This window comes from Ovis aries, chromosome 8 (genome assembly GCF_016772045.2).
Source record: "Ovis aries strain OAR_USU_Benz2616 breed Rambouillet chromosome 8, ARS-UI_Ramb_v3.0, whole genome shotgun sequence".
Taxonomy (NCBI): Eukaryota; Metazoa; Chordata; class Mammalia; order Artiodactyla; family Bovidae; genus Ovis; species Ovis aries.
Window position 1 is genome coordinate 71781790 of NC_056061.1, and position 27437 is coordinate 71809226.

Genomic DNA, 27437 nt, shown 5'->3' on the forward strand with positions numbered 1-27437 from the left:
GAGGCGAAAATATACATCATAGTATGCTAAAGAGTTTGGACTTCGTGAAGGGAGACCTAGGAAATGATTTCACAGTGAGAAACATAAAACTTACATTTGGAAATACATTTGGTAGTGCATCAGATGAGCCAGGAGTAGAAAAGAGAAGCCAATTAGGATGCTAATGTCAACAATAAGTAAGAAGGACTTCAAATATGACTATAAATGGAAAACAGTGGACATAAAGGAATAAAATTCTGGAGTTAGAATCAACAGGACTTTGATTGTGTCTGAGTAGTTTTGGGGATGTGAGAAATAGGGAAGATATAAGAGACATGAAGAAAGCACATGTTACATGGAGGTTTATATGATTTATTGTCAAGTTTTATATTTAACCAGATCTTTTCAGTGATTTATCAAAGTCGTTCACAGGTAGTTGAAAGAGTAAATACAAGTTTTTCTACTGAGATGACTTAGCAGTTAAGAAGTCAGATGACAGTTAGTGGTGAAATCCAGTGATCCTCTAAATGTCCTTTAGTTATATGAGCTTTATAAAATCTTAGCTAGTGCCTTATTACTTGATTTGACTTAGAAAATGGTTAGTCTAGGATTATCAGTTCAGTCATTCAGTTGTGTCCGACTCTTTGCAATACCATGGACTGCAGCACACCAGGCTTCCCTGTCCCTCACCAGCTCCTGGAGCTTGCTCAAACTCATGTCCATCAAGTGGGTAATGCTATCCAACCATCTCATCCTCTGTCGTCCCCTTCTCCTCCTGCCTTCAATCTTTCCCAGCATCAGGATAATAGATGAATAATCTAGAATGTGAGCAACAAATAGTGACATAATTTTAAAAATCTGAGTTAAAAAAAAAGATCAGAGTATGCAAATCAAAAGGACTCACTAATTTCCAAGCAAGATTAGTGAAGAAAGATCACTATAAAAACAGCAGCATTTTTACTTACAAAGATAATGAAACTACTGTTAACATCCATGCAGGGGGTGGACAGAAAGTATATAAAGAATTAAAAATCAGACTGGCTTTACATTTTATTGTAAGTATAAATATTGGACACAATAAACCAGTAACAAAAGTCTATATTGAGCAAGACAAAAGTCAAGAATTTCGTACCTGGCTAGGTTTTATGCAAGATATATAAGCTGAAACTTAAGAAGGCTCACTAATTATTCCACCCAACGCCTGCCCTTTTTCAAGATTGTTCCAGCCACTGAAAGATTGGTGGAATATTAAAATAGATTAAATTGAGTGATATCTGAATAATTGTTTTGCTTCATAAAATAAAATGCATACAAAGTATTTTTTTAATGTAAAAATTTTACCTATAATCTCAAATTATATCAATTTGCCACTCCTATTAGAACTTTGAGTGGTAGAGGAAGGCTAAAGGTCTGATGGTAGTCTTCTTCAGAACAGACTTAAATTTTTCACTGAAAGGTCATATATCTCTAAACAGATTGAAATAGAGGTTGAAATTCTTAGTTTGTTCCTTGTACAACATGAGAGACTAGTTTTCAGATTTAAGACTCCTTTTTCCCACACCTTTTTTTATTTCCTCATTCTCTCTCCCACCTCAAAAATCCAGCCTCCCCTGGCAGTCCTTTCCAGCCTCTTGATCTGATGTTCTCTGCTTAACTCTCTCACTAGTCACTTGTTGGTTCTAATAAATTAGGATGCAAGAGGCTCAGGGTTCCATTGCAATATTATTTTCTGCATAAAGAGGGGAAGAGATGTTTCTCTAGGATCTTAAGGCAGGAGTATATGCTCTAATACCAGTTGACTGGTGTGTATTTATGAAAATGTAATGTAATAAAGGTGAATTTCACATTAGTGGGGAAGGCTCTGGTGGTTCAGTGAGAATGCTGGCAGTTGTTTTTGTTGTTTAGTTGCTAAGTTGTGCCTGACTCTTCTGTAATCCCCATGGACTATAGCCCTCCAGGTTTCTCTGTCCATGCCATTTCTCAGGTAAGAATGCTGGAATGGGTTGGGATGCATCCATCTTCCCGACCCAGGGACTGAACCCACATCTCCTGCATTGCAGATGGTTTATTTACCACTGAGCCACCTGGGACACCAGTGCTGGCAGACGCACAACTGTATCACAGCTCATTACATTATATACTTTAAACACTTGGTCTTTATTGTCTGGCAATTATAGGTCAATAGAACTACACAAATAGTGCTGAAACTATTAGAGAAAAAAAATCTTACCTATACCAAAGTATACTTCAGAAAATTAATGTAATAAATGAAACTATAAAGCATTTACAAGAAAATGCTTCCCAAAGTTGTAATGATATTTGTGTGGGAAGAACTTCCTAACCATGAAACCACAGAAGTAGTGACAAAAAAAGACAGTTTTTCATACACATAAACATACATACATATGTCATTGTAGATAAACAGGATCATATAATACCAGCCTCTTCTCCATAAACCTTACTCTACATCAGCAGCCCCTTCCCCTTTCCTGCCTCACCGGATAAGCTATGTCAAAAATCTTGCAGATGTTCTTCCAAAATACATATATTTCTAAAATCATACATATTTATAGGCATATATAAGAGCATATGAGATTTTTTTGGTCATTGTTTAACATAAAAATAGAATTATATTCTTTCTTGCATCTTTTCTTAATGCTCTGTACTTGAGGAAAATCCCTGCTTTCATCTGGCATAGCTCTTAATTCCTTTATTTTAATGCTTGTGTATCAACCAGTTGTTTGTCTCACAATTCTTCATAATTTATTCAGCCATGCCTAATTGATGGATCACTACAAATTAGGCTGTAGTGATAAATTTGAAACTTTCAAATAAAGCTTCAAATTTGAAACTGTATTTTCAATTTCAGATCACTACAAATTATGCTGCCTTTACCTTTCTTGTACATATTCAGTAGGAATTGATCCTTTTATTCCTATGGAATAAATGCTTAAGAATAGAATTGCTGCTCCTGAAAATTGACTAGTTTTATATATTTCTATTTTTCATAAATGCTCTCAGCCTGCTTTTCAAAGAAACTGTACCCTTTGCATTTTTACCAGCCATTTTATCTCCGTTCCATTCTTCTTGCCAGCAGTAGTATTATAGCTTATTTTACTTTCTGCAGTGGTAGTACAGTTCATTTTACTTTTCTTACTTTTTTTTTTTTTTTTAACTTCGAATTTGCTCAGGGTCTCAGAGTTTGCCAGAGATGAATGACAGGGGCCTTTTCCTTTCCCAGGTCTTTCCTGGGCATGCACACTGCCTTAAGTACAGCCTGGAGTATGTCTAGTTCTTAAGGATTTTTTTTTAAATTCCTGCCCAGCCTCTTATTTGCCTCAACTAAAACCACAGCCTTAGGCAGGCACCATATTGCCAGTAGATTACTGTTATTTCTGTGATGCCTGGAGATAGGGCTTTTGGTCTCCCTGAGCGGATGTCTGTTGTGTCAAATGAAATTGCCGCAACATCTTGGGATTAGAGTTTTTCAGGAAGCTGCAATTGGGGATAATATACAGATTGGGCTCTAGGGAAACTGGTTTTAATGGAACTGCAAATAAACTTCAGTCCTATCTCTTGGCTGATGCTATTGCCTTTTTAATAGCACCATGCCACGGAGCTAAGGAGCATAGGGGATGGAAATAGCCCTTCATCAAAACATCTTGGGCCTGCCCCCCACCCCAGGTCTTAACAAGGTTCAGTCATTTCCATTGAGTAGACTGTGTTGTACTCATTTTGTGGCTTCAGTTAGTTGGCAGAGTTCTGAAGCGATTACCCTTAGTTATTTTGCTAGTATTTCAATTTTACTAAGTGAGTGAGTTCACAGAGGTCTCACTTGATCACTCCGGAAATCATCTCCTTTTTAGTTTCTTTAGCAGTTCATAAGCATTGAGTCTGCTGTGTGAACTTTAAGGTCATTTTGTCAAAATTCAAGTAAAGCTGTTGGAATTCTTAATTCCATTAAATTTATAATGTAGTTTTGGAAGAGTGCCATTTTAGGATTTTAAGTTTTCTTAAATGGAAGCCTGATTAGGACTGATAGACTCGATTATTTAAATGTACACTTCTGTGCAATTTTTTTTGGAATTCACAAGTGACACTAGGAAAAGTGGTTGCAACATATGGACACAGTGTTAATGAATTTTTAATGTTAAATTTATTTTTAAATATAAAGAAGATAACGTATAACCATGGGTAAAAGATATAAGCTATTTTTAAAGAGGAAATACAGATGACTAGAAAGCCAAAGAATTTTCAAAGAGATTAAACAATACAATTAGCAAATCAGAAAAAAATAATAGCATTGTTCAGGAAAGGTGGGACAAAGTACTCACATACTTTCTTCATCCTTTCTGGAATACAGTTCTACCTAAATATCTTTTTTTCTCAGAATTAATCCTAAAGAAAAATCATTAATTTATTCACTTATCAAATTGTTGTTGAGTGTCCACTCTATGCCAAACAATGTCACCATGGATACGTAAACAAAAAACACATACACACTTAAAAATCTTTACTTTCGTGGAGTTTACATTCTTGTTGGTGAGGCAAACAGCAAACAAAAGAAAATTAAAAATATGTTAGAATGAGCTACTTCCTGGAGGAAAAAGCTGGGAAAGAGGATAAGAAGTGTTGGGTTAGCAGTGTGTGTTTGGGACCTTCACTAATAACATAATGGTGACACTGATTAATCTCTAAGAAACAGGAATTAGTATGTCGTATTTTCTTTTAACTTTTTCTGAATTATTAATTCAGTGAACATTTAAAACTTGATAATAGAAATCAACCTTTTTAAAAATAATCAAAATTCTTTAACAGTATGAGTTTGACACATTTTACAAAGATTGGTTTATTTTAGCAGTCTCTTGGACAATACAATGGATGGATTTTACTTTAAGAGAGTAAATATAATTGACTTTATTAGCAGAGGGATTAATTTTGCAGCCTGTCACTTTGGGTGAAAATATGATTTAGACCTATTTTCCTCAAATAAGCTATATTAAAACTTGAATTCATTTAGCAAATTGAAACCCTATTTTCCATATATTTAAAACATTGCAAACACTGAATTTCTCTTACTAGAATTTTGTCACAAATGTTGTTGACAAGTTATTCATTTTATTTACTTTTTAGCACTGGATTTCAAACACTAAATTGATCATTTAAAATATCTTATTTTTTATTAAATACTTCTTTCAAAATCACTTTAAAATATTTCATGATGGATTTCATTATATTTCATTTTATAAACTGTCAATGTATAAGAATTTAGAGTAACTTAGAATTTTAGAATTTAATGCAGAAAACTGTATTTTAGGAAAACAGTTAAAGGATGGGAAGAAGCCAGAACCATGCAAACCTATCCTCAAGGTGGAATTCAAAACGACTAGATCTGGGTAAGATTTTATTTCATTGACAATATTCATTGTATAAAATTACTGAAATAGCACTGAAGACTGTCATTACTTTTAAAAGCTTACAATGATCCAGCGAGTTTTTAAATTTTATTCTTGCTTTATTTAACAAAATAACTAAAATTGGCAATTTCAGGATAAAATATTTCATGTATTCTCTGTCTTTAGTAGTTTTACAGTATATCTTGGAAAGCTTGAATTACTTTTCTTGTCAAACTTCATATGTTCTGTTAGTCTTCAATAACCGTTTATCCACTAGGGAAAATTGTGGAATAAGCAATGAAGAAAAAAACTTAAAATTTAACCTGTTAATGCAATATGTTTTAATTATGAAAATTATATGTATTCTCCACAAATTAAATATTATTTTAAGAATATTTGGCAATTTCAATAATAAGTAAGCTTAATATTAAAGGAAGAGTGTCAGTTGTATTTGAATAGATTAATTGACACTGTGACTCAGGGATAAGATTTATATGGTTTTTACAGTTTACATATCTTACACATAGTTTTTTGTATATCTGTGTATGTGCATGTTCAGTCTGTCTGACTCTTTGTGACCCCATGGACTGTAGGCCCACAGACTTCTCTGTCCATGGAATCTTCCAGGATACTGGAGTGGGATACTGCCACTTTTACAGGATACTGCCAGGGAATCGTCCTCCTGGAGATCTTCCCAACTCAGGGATCAAACCTGCCAAATGTTATATTTTAAAATATAATAATGAAAACAAATAAACATTTCTTTGAAAATTCTAACCTCTAAAGGAGACCCTTTATGTTCAAGTTTTCTAGAAAAAGTGTGTGGTTTTATTTACTAGAACTGTGTAAGAGTGAATTTAGGTAGTGTATATAGTGCAATGGTTCTCAAACTGTGACCTCTGGAGCAACAGGGGGCTGCAGTCTTGGATGCTAAGTCGCTTCGGTCGTGTCTGACTCTGTGTGACCCCATAGATGGCAGCCTACCGTCCTAAGATTCTCCAGGCAGGAACACTGGAGTGGGTTGCCATTGCCTTCTCCAGTCTTGGAAGAGAACTCATTAGAAATGTACATTATCACAATTTACCCCAGACCTCTGAATCACAAAGTCTGTGTTGTGTGGGTGGAGCTCCACAGTTAGTGTGGGTGGAACCCGGCAGGTGGTGTGGGTGGAGCCCCGCAGTTGGTGTGGGTGGAACCCGGCAAGTGGTGTGGGTGGAGCCCTGCAGTGGTGTGGGTGGAGCCCAGCAGTTGGTTCTCACTAGACTGCAGGATGCACACCTAAGTTTAGAAGCACTTGGACATTTTTTTCATATGCCAGTTTAGAACCACTGGTTATTATAACTGGCTTGCTTTTCTTTTTAATCTGTTCTTTTCTCAGTCTAATTCTAGTCAATCTTTTTTATCAAGAGTTCTGTTCAGTCACTCAGTCTTGTCCGACTCTTAGCAACCCCATGGACTGCAGCACGTGAGGCTTCCCTGTCCATCACCAACTCCCAGAGTTTACTCAAACTCATATTCATCTAGTCATTGATGCCACCCAACCGTCTCATCCTCTGTCATCCCCTCTCGTCTCTCCTTCAATCTTTCCCAGCATCAAGGACTTTTCAAATGAGTCAGTTCTTCGCATCAGGTGGCCAAAGTATTGGAATTTCAGCTTCAGCATTAGTCTTTCCAATGAATATTCAGGACTGATCTCCTATAGGATGCACTGGTTGTATCTCCTTTCAGTCCAAGGGACTCTCAAGCATCTTCTCCAACACCACAGTTCAAAAGCATCAGTTCTTCAGTGCTTACCTTTCTTTATAGTCCAACTCTCACATCCATACATGACTACTGGAAAAACCATAGCTTTGACTAGATGGACCTTTGTCGACAAAATGTCTCTGCTTTTTAAAATGCTGTGTAGGTTGGTCATAGCTTTCCTTCCAAGGAGCAAGTGTCTTTTAATTTCATGGCTGCAGTCACCATCTGTGGTGATTTTGGAGCCCAAAAAAGTAAAGTCTCCCACTGTTTCCATTGTTTCCCCATCTATTTCCCATGAAGTGATGGAACTGGTTGCCATGATCTTAGTTTTCTGAACCCTGAGTTTTAAGCCAGCTTTTTCACTCTCCTCTTTCACTTTCGTCAAGAGTCTCTTTAGTTCTTCTTCGCTTTCTGCCTTAAGGGTGGTATCATCTGCGTATCTGAGGTTATTGATATTTCTCCTGGCAATCTTGATTCCAGCTTGTGCTTTATCCATCCTGGCATTTCTCATGATGTACTCTGCATATAAGTTAAATAAGCAGGGTGACAATATATAGCCTTGACGTGCTCCTTTCCCAATTTGAAACAAGTTTGTTCTTCCATGTCCAGTTCTAACTGTAGCTTCTTGACCTGCATACAGATTTCTAGAAGGTAGGTCAGGTGGTCTGATATTCCCATCTCCTGAAGAATGTTCCACAGTTTGTTGTGATCCACACAGTCAAAGGCTTTGGTGTAGTCAATAAAGCAGAAGTAGATGTTTTTCTGGAACAGTTGCTTTTTCGATGATCCAATGGATGTTGGCAATTTGATCTCTGGTTCCTCTGACTTTTCTAAAACCAGCTTGAACATCTGGAAGTTCATGGTTAATGTACTGTAAAGGCCTGGCCTAGAAAATTTTGAGCATTACTTTCCTAGTGTGTGAGATGAGTGCATTTGTGTCGTAGTTTGAGCATTCTTTGACATTGCCTTTCTTTGGGATTGAAATGAAAACTGACCTTTTCCAGTCCTGTGATCACTGCTGAGTTTTCCAAATTTACTGTCATATTGAGTGTGGCACTTTCACAGCATTATCTTTTAGAATTTGAAATAGCTCAGCTGGAATTCCATCACCTCCACTAGCTTTGTTCATAGTGATGCTTCCTCAGGCCCACTTGACTTCACATTCCAGGATTCTAGGTGAGTGATCACACCATTGTGGTTATCCCAGTCATGAAGATCTTTTTTGTATAGTTTGGCTATGTATTTTTGCCACCTCTTCTAAATGTCTTCTTCTTATGTTAGGTCCATACCATTTCTGTCCTTTATTGTGCCTATCTTTGCATGAAATATTCCTTTGATATCTCTGCTTTTCTTGAAGAGATCTCTAGTCTTTCCATTCAATTGTTTTCCTCTATTTCTTTGCATTTTCTCAGAGTAGGATGAAGAATCTTAAGATTGCTGTTATTTCTCCTTGATCCTCTTTAGCCTACCTCTGGGACCCAGAACATGTATTGTGCTCAGACAAAAGGTTGAGTGACCTCCAAGAGGAATAGCATCTGTTTAATTAACTCTGACATCCCTCACTGTGTGACCTTTGGCACTGAGTTCTTTGACTTCTTTGTGCTGGTTTCCTCATTTAGGACATAGATGAGATAATAGGTCAAAGGTTTGTTGTAATGAATTGAGTGAGATGATCATGTTTTCAAAACATTACACACAGTGCCTGGCATATCATAAATTTTCTATGAGGGGTTGCCCTTATTTTTATGGGAAACCTCCTACCACAGGTTGCCTTTTTTTTGCTGTATTTGTCTTGTGGCAAAAGTATGTGAATAGATAACATGACAGCGAAAGAGGGTGGGGTGGGGAACCAGGAAAAAAAAAAAAAAAAAACCCTGTGCTTGTAATACAAAGGAAAATGAATTGTCTAAACATTTAAACTAACAGTGCTGCTTGTTCTCTGAATTGTCTAATCATATTAACAGCTGTGGTTTGGCAACAGAGGCAGACATCCTGGGAAGCTTTTTCTCTTTGTGTGTTCTACCTGTTTTCATGTTCATTCCTATATATCGGGAGTATTTGTAAGTTCTTGATTTCTTCAGGATGGCAGGGATAATTCTCCTTTCTTAGGATCAGAAACATAAAGCAGTCTGACTCTTTTATATGCATTCATGGTGGTGGTTTAGTTGCTAAGTCATGTCTAACTCTTTGCAACCCCATAGACTGTATCTCTTTAATCTCTTCTGTCCATGGGATTTCCCAGGCATGAATACTGGAGTGGTTGCCATTTCCTTCTCTGGGGAATCTTCCCAACCCAAGGATCAAGCTCAGGAGTCATGCATTACAGGTGTCACCAGTATGGATTTGTAAGTGCTGTTAATACAAGCTAAATCAATAGGGTAGCCATCTGGTAACAGTTCTCTCCAGCTTTCCAGTGTCTTTTTCCACCTGGGATAAAATTTTCAGTAAATTAAATGAGCTCTTTCCTTAACTCCATGACTTGTTTCCTTGTGATAGCTCCCCAGAATTCCAGTATGTACCCAACATTGAGAACTGCTGCACGGAGAGAAGGCTCACCTCATTTAAGCAAGCTGGGCAGCACTCAGCCTTTCCTGTTCCTGGCGAGTGTCTTGGGCAGGTGCCCACAGAATATGTTCTGTCAGTTTATGTTGGAAAATCACCAGATTTTGTTAGAAGGGCTGTCCTCCCCTGCTCAGGATCTACCACATCATCTTCTCTTTACCTGGAAATAATTTGAGGCTGAAAGATTCCCTCACGCCCTCTGTAACTCCGCACAGACGTCACTGCTTTTCAGGCTAGCTTAGCCGTGCGGACTGGATCGCGTCTGCTAGTAATTACTCCAAAATCATGCTGTGTTTTTGTCGTTAATAATGAACTTATTTACTTGACGCACGCCTTTCCCATTAAATATTGAGCTTGATGAAAACACGGGACATACCTGTCTCAATTTTAATTGTCCAGGCACAGCACTATTGACTATAAGGAAGCAGACAGGTGTATAGAAAAGTGCAGCCATGAAGAATTAGCTGTTACCTATTAACGATAAGAGCTAGCTGTTACTTTTAAAGGTAAACTCTGACAGAAAAATGAGTGAAGATGTTGTATGCCTTCTATTTTCTAGTAAAGTATATATTACTCCAGGAGAGACAAGATTTTTCCCTTACATAGAGAACAGTGACAATTTAATTAACATAACATTTTAATAGCACTTTTATTAAAGACATGCAGCTGTTCTTTACAGGGCTTCCCTGATGGCGGTAAAGCATCTGCCCGCAATGCAGGAGACCTGGGTTCAATTCCTGGGTCAGGAAAGTCCCCTGGAGAAGGAAATGGCAGTCCACTCCAGCACTCTTGCCTGAAAAATCCCGTGGACGGAGGAGCCTCATAGGCTACAGTCCATGGGGTCACAAAGAGTCAGACACGACTGAGCAACTTCACTTCACTTCACTTTATTAAAGACATGCAGCTGTTCTTTACATGTGCTGTGCTTAGTTGCTCAGTTGTGTCCAACTCTTTGTGACCCTGTGGACTGTAGCTTTCCAGGCTCCTCTGTCCATGGGAATTCTCCAGCAGGAATACTGGAGTGGGTTGCCATGCCCACCTCCAAGGGACCTTCCCAACCTAGGGATCAAACCTAGGTCTCCCACACTGAGGTGGATTCCTTACTGTGAACCACTGCCCTTGACCAGTTCTTAATAAAATTTCAGAAATTAAATGGTAAGTCAATTCTGTTGAAGTTATTTCTTTGAAAATCTAATGTGATTCAGGTGTGAAGTCATGCAGCCAGTGGTGCTTGACCAGTGAGTGTGAGTGAGCGAGCTCTTGAGCCAGACCTCCTGGGTCCAAATCTGGCCTCGGCTCCCCACTGGTGTGCAGTCATCAGCTAGGTTTCCTGTGCTTGTCTTTCTCTGTAAGATGGGAATAATGGTAGTATGTATGGCAGAATTGTTGTGAAGATTAGAGACTTCCCTGGCAGCAGAGTGGTTAGTACTTGCCTGCCAAAGCAAGGCATGTGGATTCAACCCCTGGCCAAGGAGCTGACATCCCGCATGCATTGTGGCCAAAAAAGCAAAACATAAAACAGAAGCAATATTGTGACAAATCAATAAATAGTTTTAAAATAATTAAAATAAATTTTTAAAAAAATTTATGAAGATTCAACAATATATATAAAGCACCATTCATAGTCCCACCAGGTTGTGGGGAAGCCTCTCATTAGGGAACCTAAAAGTGAATATTACCACAGTCAAATGTGGCAGTTACATTTGGAGAAGCACATCTAAGAGATTCATTGAATCCCTTGTGTCATAACACATGCTATGACCAGCCTTTTGTGTACGGGGTCAGAGAGTAAATACTTTAGGCTTTACAAATTGTTTACGTCTCTTGCAGTTATTCAGCTCTGCCACCGTAGTCCCAAAGACGCTCTGGACACTCATAAATGAATGAATGAAGAAGTGTTACAGTAAAACTTCACAGACTTGAAAATTTGAATTTTCATAAAATAATTTTCACAAAATTAAAAATTTTCACATAATTTTCAAAAACTATCATTATTACTTTGTGTGATTTTTTTCAACTTTTAAAAAACATAAAAACCATTCTTAGTTTGCATGCCATACAAAAACAGGCAGTGGGTCATGGTTTGATGACCCTTGATAAGCACACATACACACACATGAAATATTTGTTAACCTTTAAGGAAAAGTTGGGATTTTGTGTTTGATTATTCCCTTACTCCATTCCTCACTCCCATTCCTGGTTCCAGAATGTGTTTTGTAGATATGGTGATTTAATTTACTGAGTGCACTAAAACCTATAGGTCAATTACCTATATAATATAAAAGACCAGATTATAATAAAAACTCAGGATACGCTGGTGATATTCTGGTTCTAAAAATATCTAAAGATCTATTTTGGTAACTCCCACAAACTTGATACCACTGAGTCCCACTACTAACAAGGCTGTCCTTCTAATGAGAGAATCCTAACTTTGAGAAGTCCCAAAACAAACTCCTTGTACATGACGTAATTTCTCCAGAACATGGGCTCACTTTTTATGATTTTTAATCCTTCCAAACTTTTTTTTTTTTTGGCTGGAAATTGATTTTATTATTAATAAGTCACATGATACAAAAGGATAAGGATATTCAAGTGGAACTTAGGAAAAGGGCAGGCAGAAAAAGTTAAGGCACAGTGGAGGCATCGAAAACTGGAAAAAGAGGGTGCAGAATCAAAACAAGCAATTTGTGCGCACACACACACCCCCCTCACCCCTCAAGCCCTCAGCCCATCAGATAAGAAGTCACCTAGCATTAAAACAGTGCGTGGGACCAGATAACCCGAGGTCTGGGAGCCAGTGAGGACTCTAGGAGAGATTAGGTTGTTCTTAAATAACTTAAATAATCTATTAACACTCATATGGGGTTTACTATGTATGTGCTGCCCAACACTGTTCTAAGTGCATTACACATATGTATTTAATCTCAGCAACTACCCTGTGAGGTAGGTATTATCTTACAGTTGACGAAACTAGAGCAGAGAGGTTGAGTAACTCGCTCAAGATTATAGCTGAAAAAACCCAGAATTAAGTCAGTACTCTTAACGATACTTGACTGCTGCCTACTCTGTTTGCATTAATGGCCAACCCCAACAATCATGCTTTACAGATAGATTGAACATTGAGCACAATGTTTTGGGATCCAGGTTTGGTAATAGTCTTTCAGTTTAGTACAGTCGCTCAGTTGTGTCCGACTCTTTGTGACCCCAGGAACTGCATCACACCAAACCACAGTTCAGAAGCATCAAATCCTCAGGGCTCAGCTGTCTTTATAGTCCAGCTCTCAATCCATACATGACTACTGGAAAAACCATAGCCGTAACTAGATGGACCTTTGTTGACAAAGTAATGTCTCTGCTTTTTAATATGCTGTGTAGGTTGGTCATAACTTTCCTTCCAAGGAGTAAGCATCTTTTAATTTCGTGGCTGCAATCACCATCTGCAGTGATTTTGGAGCCCCCCAAAATAAAGTCAGCCACTGTTTCCAATGATTCCCCATCTATTTCCCATGAAGTTATGGGACCAGATGCCATGATCTTCGTTTTCTGAATGTTGAGCTTTAAGCCAACTTTTTCACTTTCCTCTTTCACTTTCATCAAGAGGCTCTTTAGTGCTTCTTCACTTTCTGCCATAAGGATGGTGTCATCTGCATGTCTGAGGTGATTGATATTTCTCCCAGCAATCTTGATTCCAGCTTGTGCTTCTTCCAGCCCAGCGTTTCTCATGATGTATCTGCACATAAGTTAAATAAGCAGGGTGACAATATACAGCCTTGACGTACTCCTTTGGAACCAGTCTGAGTTCCATGTCCAGTTCTAACTGTTGTTTCCTGACCTGCATACAGGTTTCTCAAGAGGCAGGTCAGGTGGCCTGGTATTCCCATCTCTTTCAGAATTTTCCACAGTTTATTGTGATCCACACAGTCAAAGGCTTTGGCATAGTCAATAAAGATGTTTTTCTGGAACTCTCTTGCTTTTTCCATGATCCAGCGGATGTTGGCAATTTGATCTCTGGTTCCTCTGCCTTTTCTAAAACCAGCTTGAACATCTGGAAGTTCACGGTTCATGTATTGCTGAAGTCTGGCTTGGAGAATTTTGATCATTACTTTACTATTATGTGAGATGAGTGCAATTGTGCAATAGTTTGAACATTCTTTGGCATTGCCTTTCTTTGGGATTAGAATGAAAACTGACCTTTTCCAGTCCTGTGGCCACTGCTGAGTTTTCCAAATTTGCTGACATATTGAATGCAACACTTTCACAGCATCGTCTTTCAGGATTTGAAATAGCTCAACTGGAATTCCATCACCTCCACTAACTGTTCGTAGTGATGCTTCGTAAGGCCCACTTGACTTCACATTCCAGGATGCCTGGCTCTAGCTGAGTGATCACACCATCATGATTATCTGGGTCATGAAGGTCTCTTTTGTACAGTTCTTCTGTGTATTCTTCCCTGGTGGCTCAGAGGATAAAGTGTCTGCTTGCAATTTGGGAGACCTGGGTTCGATCCCTGCATCAGGGAGATTCCCTGGAGAAGGAAATGGGAACCCACTGCAGTATCTTGCCTGGAAAATCCCATGGATGGCGGAGCCTGGTGGGCTACAGTCCATGGGGTCACAAAGAGTCGGACACTACTGAGCGACTTCACTTTCACTTTCTGTGTGTTCTTGCCACCTCTTCTTAATATCTTCTGCTTCTGTTAGGTCCCTACAATTTCTGTCCTTTATTTAGCCCATCTTTGCATGAAATGTTCCCTTGGTATCTCTAATTTTCTTGAGATCTCTAGTCTTTCCCATTCTGTTGTTTCCCTCTATTTCTTTGCGTTGATCACTGAGAAAGGCTTTCTACTCTCTCCTTGCTATTTTTTGGAACTCTGCATTCGAATGGGTATATCTTTCCTTTTCTCCTTTGCTTTTCACTTCCCTTCTTTTCACAGCTATTTGTAAGGCCTCCTCAGACAGCCACTTTGCTTTTTTGCGTTTCTTTTCCATGGGGATGATCTTGATTCGTGTTTCCTATACAATGTCACTAACCTCCGTCTATAGTTCATCAGGCATTCTGTCTATCAGATCTGGTTCCTTAAATCTATTTCTCACTTCCACTGTATAGTCACAAGGGATTTGATTTAGGTCATACCTGAATGTTCTAGTGGTTTCTTCCACTTTCTTCAATTTAAGTCTGAATTTGGCAACAAGGAGTTCATGATCTGAGCCACAGTCAGCTCCCGGTCTTTTTTTTGCTGACTGTATAGAACTTCTCCATCTTTGGCTGCAAAGGATATAATCAGTCTGATTTTGGCATTGTCCATCTGGTGGTGTCCATGTGTAGAGTCCTCTCTTGTGTTGTTGGAAGAGGGTGTTTTCTATGACCAGTGCCTTCTCTTGGCAGAACTCTATTAGCGTTTGCCTGGCTTCATTCTGTACTCCAAGGCCAAATTTGCCTGTTACTCCAGGTGTTTCTTGACTTCCTACTTTTGGGATCCAGTCCCCTTTAATGAAAAGGACATCTTTTGGGGGTGTTAGTTCTAGAAGTTCTTGTAGGTCTTCGTAAAACTGTTCAACTTCAGCTTCTTCAGCATTACTGCTCAGGACATAGACTTTGATTACAGTAATATTGAATGGTTTGCCTTGGAAATGAACAGAGATCATTCTGTCATTTTTGAGATTGCGTCCATGTACTGTATTTTGGATTCTTTTGTTGACTATGATGGCTACTCCATTTCTCCTAAGGGATTCCTGCCCGCAGTAATAGATATAATGGTCTTCTGAGTTAAATTCACCCATTCCAGTCCATTTGAGTTCGCTGAACCCTAGAATGTCTATGTTCACTCTTGCCATCTCCTGTTTGACCACTTCCAATTTGCCTTGATTCATGGACCTGACATTCCAGGTTCCTATGCAGTATTGCTCTTTACAGCATTGAACCTTGCTTCTATCACCAGTCCCATCCACAACTGGGTATTGTTTTTGCTTTGGCTCCATCCCTTCATTCTTTCTGGAGTTATTTCTCCACTGATCTCCAGTAGCATATTGGGCACCTACCGACCTGGGGCATTCATCTTTCAGTGTCCTATCATTTTGCCTTTTCATACTGTTCAATAGTCTTTACATTCTTTTAAAATATTTACATCAATGAATGCATCGTCTTAGTTACTCATTCGTAGAGCCCCTGCTTTTCTCTGAACTCTTGCCACCCAAGCACTATTCAGCAGATGTTCCCTATTCATTCTCTCTTCTCCACTTCAGTTCTTGCTAAGCATAGCAACGAGAAGAGAAACTCATTTGAATAGCACACCCTCATTCCAAATCAAAAGGAGTTTCCTTTTGTCTTCTTCAGTCGCTCAGCTGTGTCCATCTCTTTGCGACCCCATGGACCATGGACTGCAGCATGCCATGCTTCCCTGTCCTTCACCATCTCCTGGAGCTTGCTCAAACTCATGTCGATTGAGTCAGTGATACCATCCAACCATGTCGTTCTCTGTCATCCCCTTCTCCTCCTGCCTTCAGTCTTTCCCTGCATCACAGTATTTTCTAATGAGTCGGCTCTTCACATCAGGTGACCAAAGTATTGGAGCTTCAGCTTCAACATCAGTTCTTCTAATGAATATTCAGGACTGATTTCCTTTAGGACTGACTGGTTGGATCTCCTTGCAGTCCAAGGGGTGCCTAAGAGTCTTCTCCAACAAACAGTTCAAAAGCACCAATTCTTCGGTACTCAGACTTCCTTATGGTCCAGCTCTCATATCCATACATGACTGTTGGAAAAACCATAGCTTTGACTAGGTGGACCTTTGTCGGCAAAGTAATGTCTCTGCTTTTAATATGCTATCTAAGTTTGTCATAGCTTTTCATCCAAGAAGCAAGAGTCTTTTAATTTCATGGCTGCAGTCACCATCTGCAGTGATTTTGGAGCCCAAGAAAATAAAGTCTGTCACTGTTTCCCCATCTATTTCCCATGAAGTGATGAGACCAGATGCCATGATCTTCATCTTTTGAATGTTGAGTTTCAAGCCAGCTTTTCCAGTCTTCTCTTTAACCTTCATCAAGAGGCCCTTTAGTTCCTCTTCACTTTCTGCTCTCAAAGTGAAGTAGTATCATCTGTGTATGTGACGTTACTGATATTTCTCCTGGCAGTCTTGATTCCAGTGTGTGCTTCATCCAGCCTGGCATTTCTCATCATTTACTCTGCATATAAGTTAAATAAACAAAATTACAATATACACCCTTGATGTACTCCTTTCCCAGTTTGGAACCAGTTCATTGTTCCATGTCCATTTCTAACTGTTTCTTCTTCACCTGCGTCAGGTTTCACAGGAAGCAGGTAAGGTTGTCTGGTATTCCCATCTCTTTCAGAATTTTCCACAGTTTGTTTTGATCTACACAGTCAAAGGCTTTAGTGAAGTCAGTGAAGCAGAAGTCCTAACAATTCTTATATGCTTACTTGAGATAAAAATAACATCTTAGATCTTACTGTTCTCAGTACCCTTACTTAGATGGCTTGGCGTTCAAGCACCAAGAAGAAACGAATTAGTAGATACAGTGAACATTTGTTACTTACTTACTATGTGTCAGATATTCTCCTGTGCAATTTGAATGTATTATCTTTAATAATTCTCCTAGCAGCACTATGACTTGGGTACTTTTATTGTCTGCAATTAGGATTATAGATAATGAGCCATGGAAAGCTTAACTAGCTTGACCCATGAAGTAATAGAGCCAATTTTGAGCCCTGGGTGACCCCAGAGCTAGAGCTCTTAATCAGTTTACTGGACATGCTCACAGATAGCCTGGGTTAGGATTGGACTATACTAATCACTCATAAGTCACTCAGTTCACCAAGAACTGCATTCTTTTTTATATTTGCTAGTTTATCAGATTGTCTTTTTAAATTTAGTATTAAATCATACTTGGTACACATAATCACACTAATGTGAGCTGAGGAATCTGTCTGTGCCTCTTAGCCTAGATAACTTAATGCAGGTAACCCTAGCTACTCATGACCAGAGAGCTTTGTAGGTTGCTTCCAGGCTGCAGATTTAATTCTAACCTGATGATGCCCACTGTTTTTTATAGTATCCATCATGATCATAGCAGTTGGTCATATACCCATACTGTGGAAAATTCCCCAAGCAGATTTATATTTAATTGTACCTAATGGGAAAAGACCTTTCTGAATCCACGGACTCTTAAAATTTCAAGTGTCTCATCAGATAACCTTCCCTATTTACTTGTTATTTTTACAAGTAAAGTTTCAATCAAGTCAGCAAGTTTTAATCTCAGATTGGCTGATTTTCATCTTATCACTGTCTTCAGAGACATTCTTATGACCCACTGCAGATTTATCTATATTATTTTCATTCTCTCAAAAGTAAAACATTCTTTCCCAGTCTTACTCTTTAAACCTCATACCTAACTAGTATAAGTTATTATTCACTTTCTTGATTATAACATAACTTTTGACTTGCAGTGCCTTAACATTATTGTATAATTCCCTGTAGCTAGATCACTGAGACTACTGGATTGATAGCTGTTTCCTCTGACATCAGAACACTTCATTTGGTAGTTATATAAGTATATGCTCAAGATTGGGTTTTGTCCATGGCATCTATCAATTTAAAGTAGTAAGATTTTTCTATTTTTAAGCATCTTTATTAATATTTAATTTATTACAGCTAATTTAAAAATTATATCCGTATTTAATTAAGTCTACTGATATCCAAATCCATTTTTCTGTCATTAACAAATTTTACTTGTTAACTTTTTTGGAAAGTAGATGTGTTATCAAGCCTTCATAGTATATTTAACCAATGACAGTTGCTAAAATGGAGGTGATGTTGCTTCAGTATGAAACAGAGCAACATATGCAGGATGCTTCCCTGACAGCTCAGAACCCTGTAGCACCAACGCTCCCAGCACTGGTGTTTTACCTTGAAAGATGCGAAAATAAAATAGGAATGAAGACTAGCAGACTCCAAACAAGGAGAATGGAAATATAAGATAATCATAATCTTGAACTGTTTCTAGGAAAGAGTAAGCAAGCATTATTTACTTCTGTAGAAAGATAACAGAAGAGAAGTTAGGAGATATATATTGTAGGAAAGATTAACTTGTAAAAAGGCGCTTGAATAGTACATTTCAAAGAAGAACCAGAATGTATGTATGTTAAAAGAAAGAAAAAGAAATGAATGGATTCATAATGGAAAACCCTCATGTAGAACATGTATTTAGTGAATTCACCAGTAGATATAAGTAGCAATTATGTGTCATCAAGAAGAGTAAGGTACAGATTCTTTTTTTTTTTTTTGAGAGTAGAAAGCAGTATTTATTTATTTTGGCCATAATGCATAACATGTGGGATGTTAGTTCCCCAACCAGTGATCAAACCCTTGCTGCCTGCATCAGAAGCAAGGCGTCTTAACCGCTGGTCCACCATGGAAGTCCCAAGATGCAGATTTTTATTTTCACTTTAAATTAGAGAAGACCTCCATATGACTAATGACAGAAAAGTAAGAGCCTTTGGAATAGGAGACACTGAAAATGAAACATGTTTAGAAGAAAGTTTTAGAGTGGATTTCTAATAATGATTCCAAAGTACAGATGGAGAAGATAACCTTTCTTAAATTTTGAAAGCATTTTTATATGATCATGTGATCTATTCTTTTAGAAAATTTTTTGGTGTCGGACATGACTTAGCAACTAAACAGTGAACAAACCAAAAATCTTAGGATTATATATATTTTAGATCCTGAAATGTAACACTGAAGTAGGTGAAGTAGATGATAAGAATAAACAGTGTGGCAGAGGGGAGTGCACAAGTTGAAAAATGGAACAAAACTAGGGAAATTAAAGGATGGAAAAGCATTCTTAGCCCCTGCTACAGTGACTTCCACACATAAAGCACTCAGTAAAATGATAGTTGAATGAATAAAACATAATAATATCCTGACTTAATTTGCTTTTTCTTGAGTGATCTAGAAAGCAGAAAAATTTTCTGCATAAGCTACATTTTAGCAGGACTTTAATACAAAGTATAATAACAGATATGAACATGACATTAAAAATTGGCAAGCTCTTCAGATATTTCCCAGGAAAAATGCACTTTTAAAAAGTTTAATTAGTCACGAAAACTTAACTTCATTTTAACCACTGTTATTATCTTATTCTCTGAAATGTTTTTGAAAGTATCTAGATTTTTTTTTAAATTTGTGACATTAAATAAAATCCTAACAAGAGAAACATAGGACCTGTGATTCCACTCTTCTAAAACAATTTTTTTTCATGGGTTCATTTTCCCTAAGTCTTTTTTCAAATGCATATCCATTTTCACTTTACTTTATTCTTTGAGGATATTCAGTTTGGTAACTTTTGTCCTCTTACTCTACCTAAAGTATCCTAGTTTTATCAGTGTTTAAAATTAAGTTTCAAAGGCTGTATAGTTTACTCAGACATGCCTCCCTTTTTTCAAACATTTAGTTTTTCACATTATAGATAATCAAATTATAATATTACTAATATAGTAGTGAACATATTCTCTCATGAGTCTATAGAGAATTCAGCAGAAGATTTTTGCTATTATACTGTTTCTTTACAGTAAATTTCCAGTGATAAAATTTTGAAGATAAAATATTTTTAGGAACCTTGACAAATAGACAAATTTCTTTTTGAAATTATACTTTAAAGAAGTATAAAATATAATAATTTCATAGTCTTATCAATGCAGTATGACTTTGTTTTTTAACTTACTACCTTAAAATCAGCATTTATGCTTTAGAATTATCTTTAATTCTCTAACCATAATGTGAACTCCTAAATGAATGCTGTTAATGGAAAGGCAGCGTGCTGCCATAATTGGGAGTTGAAGTTAAATTTATTTCTATCTGCAGGCAAAGCAGCGATGATTCATAGAAACTTTCCACTTTAATTTTTTGTAAGCATTTGTCCAGCTAAGCTTTTATGTTTTGACAGGGACCAGAAATTATTCATAAACTTGTCTGTAGTTTTGTATATGCATTATTTATTAAAATACAAATTTTATTTCAAACCTAGTCATTTTCAAAATTGTTGCTTATTTGTTATGGCTATTAAGACATTCCCTTCTTATACTGCCTCTAGTTGATTTTTTCTACTTTGCCTACTACTGAAGTTCATTCTGAGCTTTCCTACAGTTTCCTTTAGAGCCATGCTTACTTTTCATGTAAGTTGGTTCTCTGTGGGTAGTTGCTCAGTCATGTCCAACTCTTTCCAATCCCATGGGCTGTAGCCTGCCAGGCTCCTCTGTCCACGGGGATTCTCCAGACAAGAATTTTGGAGTGAGTTGCCATTTCCTTCTTGAGGAGATCTTCCCAACCCAAGGATCGAACCCAGATCTCCCACATTGCAGATGGAGTCTTTACCTTCTGAGCCACCAGGGAACCCCCCTCCCCCCAAAAAAAATTGGTTCTCTAGTGCATTCTTAAAGCCTTATGTATTATTCAAGCTAATCTAAGAGTATATTTCCCATCTTTATTCATCATCCTAATCTACAATTTTTCCTGTCCCTAAGATGACTTCACTGTGATCTGTACATACACTCAGTGTCTTAGTGATAGTTCACTGGTTGTTGTTTCTGTTCAGTTGCTAAGTCGTGTCCAACTGTTTGTGACTCCATGGCCTGCAGCAGCATGCCAAGCTTCCCCATCCTTCACTATCTCCCTGAGTTGGCTCAGATTCATGTCCATTGAGTCAGTAATGCTATCTAACCATCTCATCCTCTGCTGTCCTCTTTTTCTTTTGCCTTCAATCTTTCCCAGCATGAGGGTCTTTTCAAATGAGTTGACACAATGCATCAGGTGGCCAAAATATTGGAGTTTCAGCTTTAGTGTCAGTCCTTCCAGTGAATATTCAGGGCTGATTTCCTTTAGGATGGACTGGTTTGATCTCCTTGCAGTCTAAGGGACTCTCAAGTCTTCTCTAGCACCACAATTCAGAAGCATTAATTATTCAACACTCAGCTTTCTTCATGGCCAACTCTCATATCCATACATGACTACTGGACCTTTGACTATACGGACCTGTGTCAGCAAAGTCATGTCTCTGCTTTCTAATACTCTGTCTAGGTTTGTCATAGCTTCTCTTCCAAGGAGCAAGTGTCTTTTAATTTCATGACTGCAGTCACCTTCCACAGTGATTTTGGAACATCCACTACTTGGATGTTTATAATATATATTGATACTAGCTTACATAATTTAGGTTATATTTTCCTAGATGACAACAATAAAATCCATGTAAGACTGTTTGCAGTAAATGACTTTTAAATGTTGTTTTATAAATAAGCTTTGAAATTATACTTGTGACACTGTGAACCACATATATAATTCATTTCATCTTAATTTAATTCCATATGGCAAAGACTACATTAAAAAGTTTAGATTTCTTTTGGGGGGAAAAAAAGAAAGTCTAATTGTTACATAGTCAAATTTTTCTATGTATATTGATACAAGAAAAAACCAGAGTATTACACTGATATGTATTACTGTTTTGTCCTTATAAATCTTACGTATCCTAACGAGTCTGTATGTAAAAACTGTAAAATCCACAGCATAAGTTTTGTAGAATTTGTATAGTTAGGATAGGTCTACTAAACTCTTTATCTTTATCTCACTGATTTACCATATGGTGCTTACTGTTTTGCTTTCTGTTTAACTTCACACTACAACTGATGCTCTGTCCTAAAAAGCGCAGGTGGAGAAAAGTTATGTTGCCATTGCATGGCAACTTCATCATACTAGCTTTTATTATCATTATCAACCTTTATGGGCTACTAGAGAATTATTATAATTCTTCTGAAGTTTTTATGGTTCATGAAATTTTCAGTTCATAGTAGCACTTAAGGAAGTTTTTGCCTCCAATGTGGGAATGGTGTTCTGAGATCCTATTTCCCTTTCATAATTAAGCAAGGAATTTAGAATTCATGGATTTTTCTGCCTTTATCTTTAAATTTGTGATTTGTGGGCAGTTATTTAAATGAAAGTTTCAGATATTAGAGGACCAATGCTGAATAACTCTTAAAAATTCTTAAATGATTAAGGAAGACTTTAAAATTTGACTAGTATAAAGAGAAGTCATTTTCCTTTGTTGCGTAGATCCCCTGGAGGGGAGGGCATGGCAAACCATACCAGTATTCTTGCCAGGAAAATCCCCATGGACAGAGGGGCCTGGCATTCTACAGTCTGTGGGGTCACAGAGAGTCTGACATGACTGAATGACTAAGCACAGAAGTCATAGGACTTTGATAAATATCACTATACTAATGGTCAAAAGAAGATAATTTAGAGAAGATGCCACTTTTATTTCTTTGTATTGTACTAATAGAATCCGCTAATAAACCCAAGCCCACTACTAATACCTCTTTAATTATAATACCATTTATATAATTATATAATCTCTTAGTAATTATAATAACCCATTAACTGTTACTACCTTTATTAAAATGAAAACCTGTCATTGCTTATTTTCTTTTGTGTGGGCTTAATTTTTAGATGTATACTTATGATCCGCAAGCTAATCTCAGGATCCTGTACACTTTTAATTATGAAAAACCGAAAAGAACTTTTATTTTTGTGGGTTTTTATCTTTTGATATTTACCATATCAGAAATAAAGTTTAGAATTTTAAAAATATGTATTAATATATTTTAAAATAACTTTAACATTCTAAAAAAATTAGGGGAATTGTTTTATTTTGGACATCTTTAACGTGTAAAATAATAAACTACAGCTCTTATACTATTCCTTGGGAGGAAAGCTATAACAAACCTAGACAGCAGTTTAAAAAGAAGAGATATCACTTTGCCGACAAAGGTTCTTGTAGTCAAAGCTGTGGTTTTTTCAGTAGTCATGTACGGATGTGAGAGTTGGACCATAGAGGCTGAGCACTGAAGAATTGATGCTTTTGAACTGTGATGTTGGAGAAGACTCTTGAGAGTCCCTTGGACAGCAAGGAAATCAAGCCAGTCAATCCTAAAGGAAATCAACCCTGAGTATTCATTGGAAGGACTGATGCTAAAGCTGAAGCTCTAACACATTGGCCATCTGATGCAAATAGTCAGCTCATTGGATAATACCCTGATGCTGGGAAAGATTGAAGGCAGGAGAAGGGGGAGACAGAGGATGAGATGGTTGGATGGCGTCACCGACTCAATGGACATGAGTTTGAGCAAATTCCAGGAGATGGTGAAGAACAAGGAAGACTGGAGTGTTGCAGTCCATGGCATCTCAAAGAGTCAGACACGACTTAGCAACTGAACGACAACAACTTACATACTACTACTCAGATACTACTCAGATCTGCTCCCATTTTCTCAGCACAGTGTTGGACATTTCTTTCCATGGTACTAATAGAACTCCTTTTAATAAACTAAAGCCCTAGGGTCAGGATGCAAAATTTAAAAGTAGTCATTTTACTGCTTCATCAAGGACACTTTAAAGTGAGGGGGGGAAAAGTCCTTGACTTGTGGCAGTAAAGACTATAACTAGTAGAGTTTGGTGCCGCTGTTTTAATTCATGCTGATTCAGTTCAGTCTGAGGTACACGAGTTTTATCCAATTACTGTTACTTTTTTGCTGTCAGTACAAATATCAACATGGTAAAAAAGGCAAGTGATGTCTTAATATCACAATGAAAATAGTTTTACCCATCGTGATTTTTTGGAAAGAGTCTTGGGAACCCCTAGCAGTCACAGACCATAGTAAGAATCACTGTTGCATGTCACATAGGCATTTAGAGGACTTATCCAAAAGGAAATATTTTGAGATTCCATATTTTTATTATCTTAAAGGATGTGTATTAAATCCAATTACTCTTAACAACTTAACAAAAATTATAATAAAATATTTGACACAAAATTAAAATCTTGTATTTTATTCAAATACTGTAGTATAACAGACCCACTCTACCAAAACTGTATTATCATTGTTAAATTAGTCATGTTAAATTCTGTTCATGAAATGAACAGAAACTTGCTTAAATGTTACCTTCTTTTATTTTTACTCCAAAATCATAACTTTTTATCTATATTAGCAAAAGATTCTTAGGGTTAGTCACTAGTGACACATGGTCTGGAAGTGTCTCCCTTGGCTCCAAAGGGTCCTCTTAAAATTGGCAGATGTACAGATGTGAACTGGAAATATAATTGAACATCATCTTCATCATACTAGCAAATTATGTCATTATCATAGTGATTTTTTCTTATGGTACCCAGGTATTTCTCTGTTCAGTCAAATGATACCCTGATGAAAACGTCTTATAACTAAGTAGTAGTTCTCTTTTTATCAAAGAAATGTTCTTGTGATCAGCCTCTCTATCCATCCAGGCCCAGCTAAAGAGTTCTATGGTTTCTGATTGAAGTCTGCAGAGTGTAAGGGGTGCGGGGTCTCATAGTGAGATCCTTAATGACACTAAGTCAAGTAGTGCCAGTCATTAGGAGGCTCAGCTTTCAGTGCTCCACTACTCACAGTGTGATGTATGAATGAGTCCACTGATCTGAGACAAAATTAGTATAGAAATCAAGAGTAGATCGTAGAAACTTTCATCTCATTTGACATTGCCACAACATCTACACACACTTTAGTTGTTTTTCTTATAAAAAGCATAGATTTCCAGTGAATTTTAAAATTTTTAAATAGTTCTTGACCACAGATAGTTTGAACAGCATTGTTTGAGACTGTAACATTATATGATTAGAAATTCATCCTCCAATGTTTTCTTCTTTTATTTTTATTTTGTATTATTTTTTGCCCATGCCAACCACATACCAGAATCTTAGTTCACCCACTAGGAATCAAACCCACATCTTCTTCATTGGAAGCCCCTGGACTGCCAAGGAAGTCCCATTTCCCTGTATTTTCAATTTTATTTTCTTTTCTGCTTCCTGGCCCTTACATTAAATATTCACATTTTTGAAACCTTTGCTTTTGCTTATTCCATTTTGATTTCTTGGCTCAAAAACTTTGCAGAAGGAATTCACTACTACTTATTGCGTGTGCTTCACAATTTGTTTTCCACTCTAACCATGTGTGCAGGTGACTCTAATTTGCCACCAAATAAGAGGTCATAATTGCACAAATTTCCCTTAGACTATTCAAATTACATAATACAAATTTACATTTGAAAGGTGAACTAAGAATGTGAAAAATATAGGGCCTTATAAAAATTAATAATTCTTTATTAATTCAGTCAGTAATAAGTGTGTGTTTGGACTTCATGTTAAGCTCTGAGATTAGAGTGGTAAGGATAAGGTATTTGTTACCTGGGTAGCTTTCAAGAGCTCAGGTACAATTCTGCTCACCAAATGCAAAGTGTTACACCAGTCCAGTATTCTTGCCTGGAAAATCCCATGGACTGAGGATCCTGGCGGGCCCATGGGGTCACAAATATCAGACACGACTGAGCGACTAAGCACAGCACAGCACACACCTCTGAAATAGAATGGCATATCTTCATTTGGAAAAACTCAGGGAATTTGATAAGATTAGTAGTATAAATCAATGGCATATGAGATTACGTATTTAGAACTTAAATTCCAATCTTAAAAATATATAGGAGTAGTGACTAATATAGGTAAGAGTGCTAATTATGCAGAAGGAGTATCAGAATAGCACAACAGTTGTATTTCAAGCTGCTTTAGACAGCGTTTCTCAATGTTGTTGTTTTTGTTTAGTTGCTAAGTTGTGTCCGACTCTTTAGGACCTCATGGACTATAACCCCCCAGGCTCCTCTGTCCATGGAATTTCCCAGGCAAGATTACTGGAGTAGGTTACCATTTCCTTCTCCAATCTGACTAAGATGTGGGGCTTCTACAGGAGTCAGTAAGTCTAGCACCATTGACCAGCTGAGCAGTAGGTTTAGTGATGTTTACAATGTATGTAACAAAAACATTTGGGGATACCTTGCCTAGCGCCTATGAGTACAGAGATTAAATACCATTCTGTGTCCTGAAGGAGCTCACAATACAAATGGAAAGTAGATAATGAAAATTCGGTGTGGAAATGCTGAGAAGAGGTATATGGAGGGTGCTTAGGAACACAGGAAGGGCATCCAACTCAGGAAGGATGGGTCAGGAAAAAGTATGGATTAGACTGAGTTTTAAAGGAGAAATAGATATTAGCCCAACACAAAATGAGGGACAAGTATATCTTAGGCAGTGAACAACCAAACGCTATTGTAAGAATGTAAGTTGGAAGTTATTAGGGCCAGAACTCATGTTGATTAAGAAGATGAAATAGAGAACGGTTAGGTTCTTGAGGTCATTATGATGTAAACAGGATGTGTTTGCAAGATTTAGAGTCATGTCATCTACCACGTGTTGCTTTACTCAGTGTGTTGCAACCATAGTGGCCTTTTCGTTCCTCAGGTAGCCCAAGCTCATTCTAGACTTGAGGTCTTTGTGGTGGTTATTCCTGCAGTCTAAACTGTATATCCTTCTCTTCCAACCCTGAGGTCTTTGATTGGCTGGCTCCTCTTCAATCTGATTCCAGTTCACCTGTCATTACTTTAGGGGCCTTTCCTGACTGCTCTATTTTACAGAAGCCCCTCTAGTCCCTCCCTCACATTCAGCACTCTACCTTGTTTTATTCATACTTGTCACAGTGTGTTAACTGTCTGTCTAGAACAAGCATGAAAGCACCATTTTATTCTCAGGAGTTCAGTTCAGTTCAGTCGCTCAGTCGTGTCCGACTCTTTGCGACCCATGAATTGCAGCATGCCAGGCCTCCCTGACCATCACC

The 27437-nt window shown here is 37.6% G+C and overlaps 1 protein-coding gene across 5 annotated transcripts in view; it reads left to right on the forward strand.

The window, feature by feature from the left end:
- The window catches only part of STXBP5 (syntaxin binding protein 5), a 168727-nt gene that overhangs the window by 71403 nt on the left and 69887 nt on the right, over positions 1-27437 (forward strand). For all 5 annotated transcript variants that reach the window (XM_004011402.6, XM_042253773.2, XM_004011401.6 and 2 more), the window contains exon 9: positions 5297-5375. In XM_004011402.6, coding sequence (XP_004011451.3) covers positions 5297-5375 — 79 coding nt within the window. The remainder of the gene's footprint in view (positions 1-5296; positions 5376-27437) is intronic.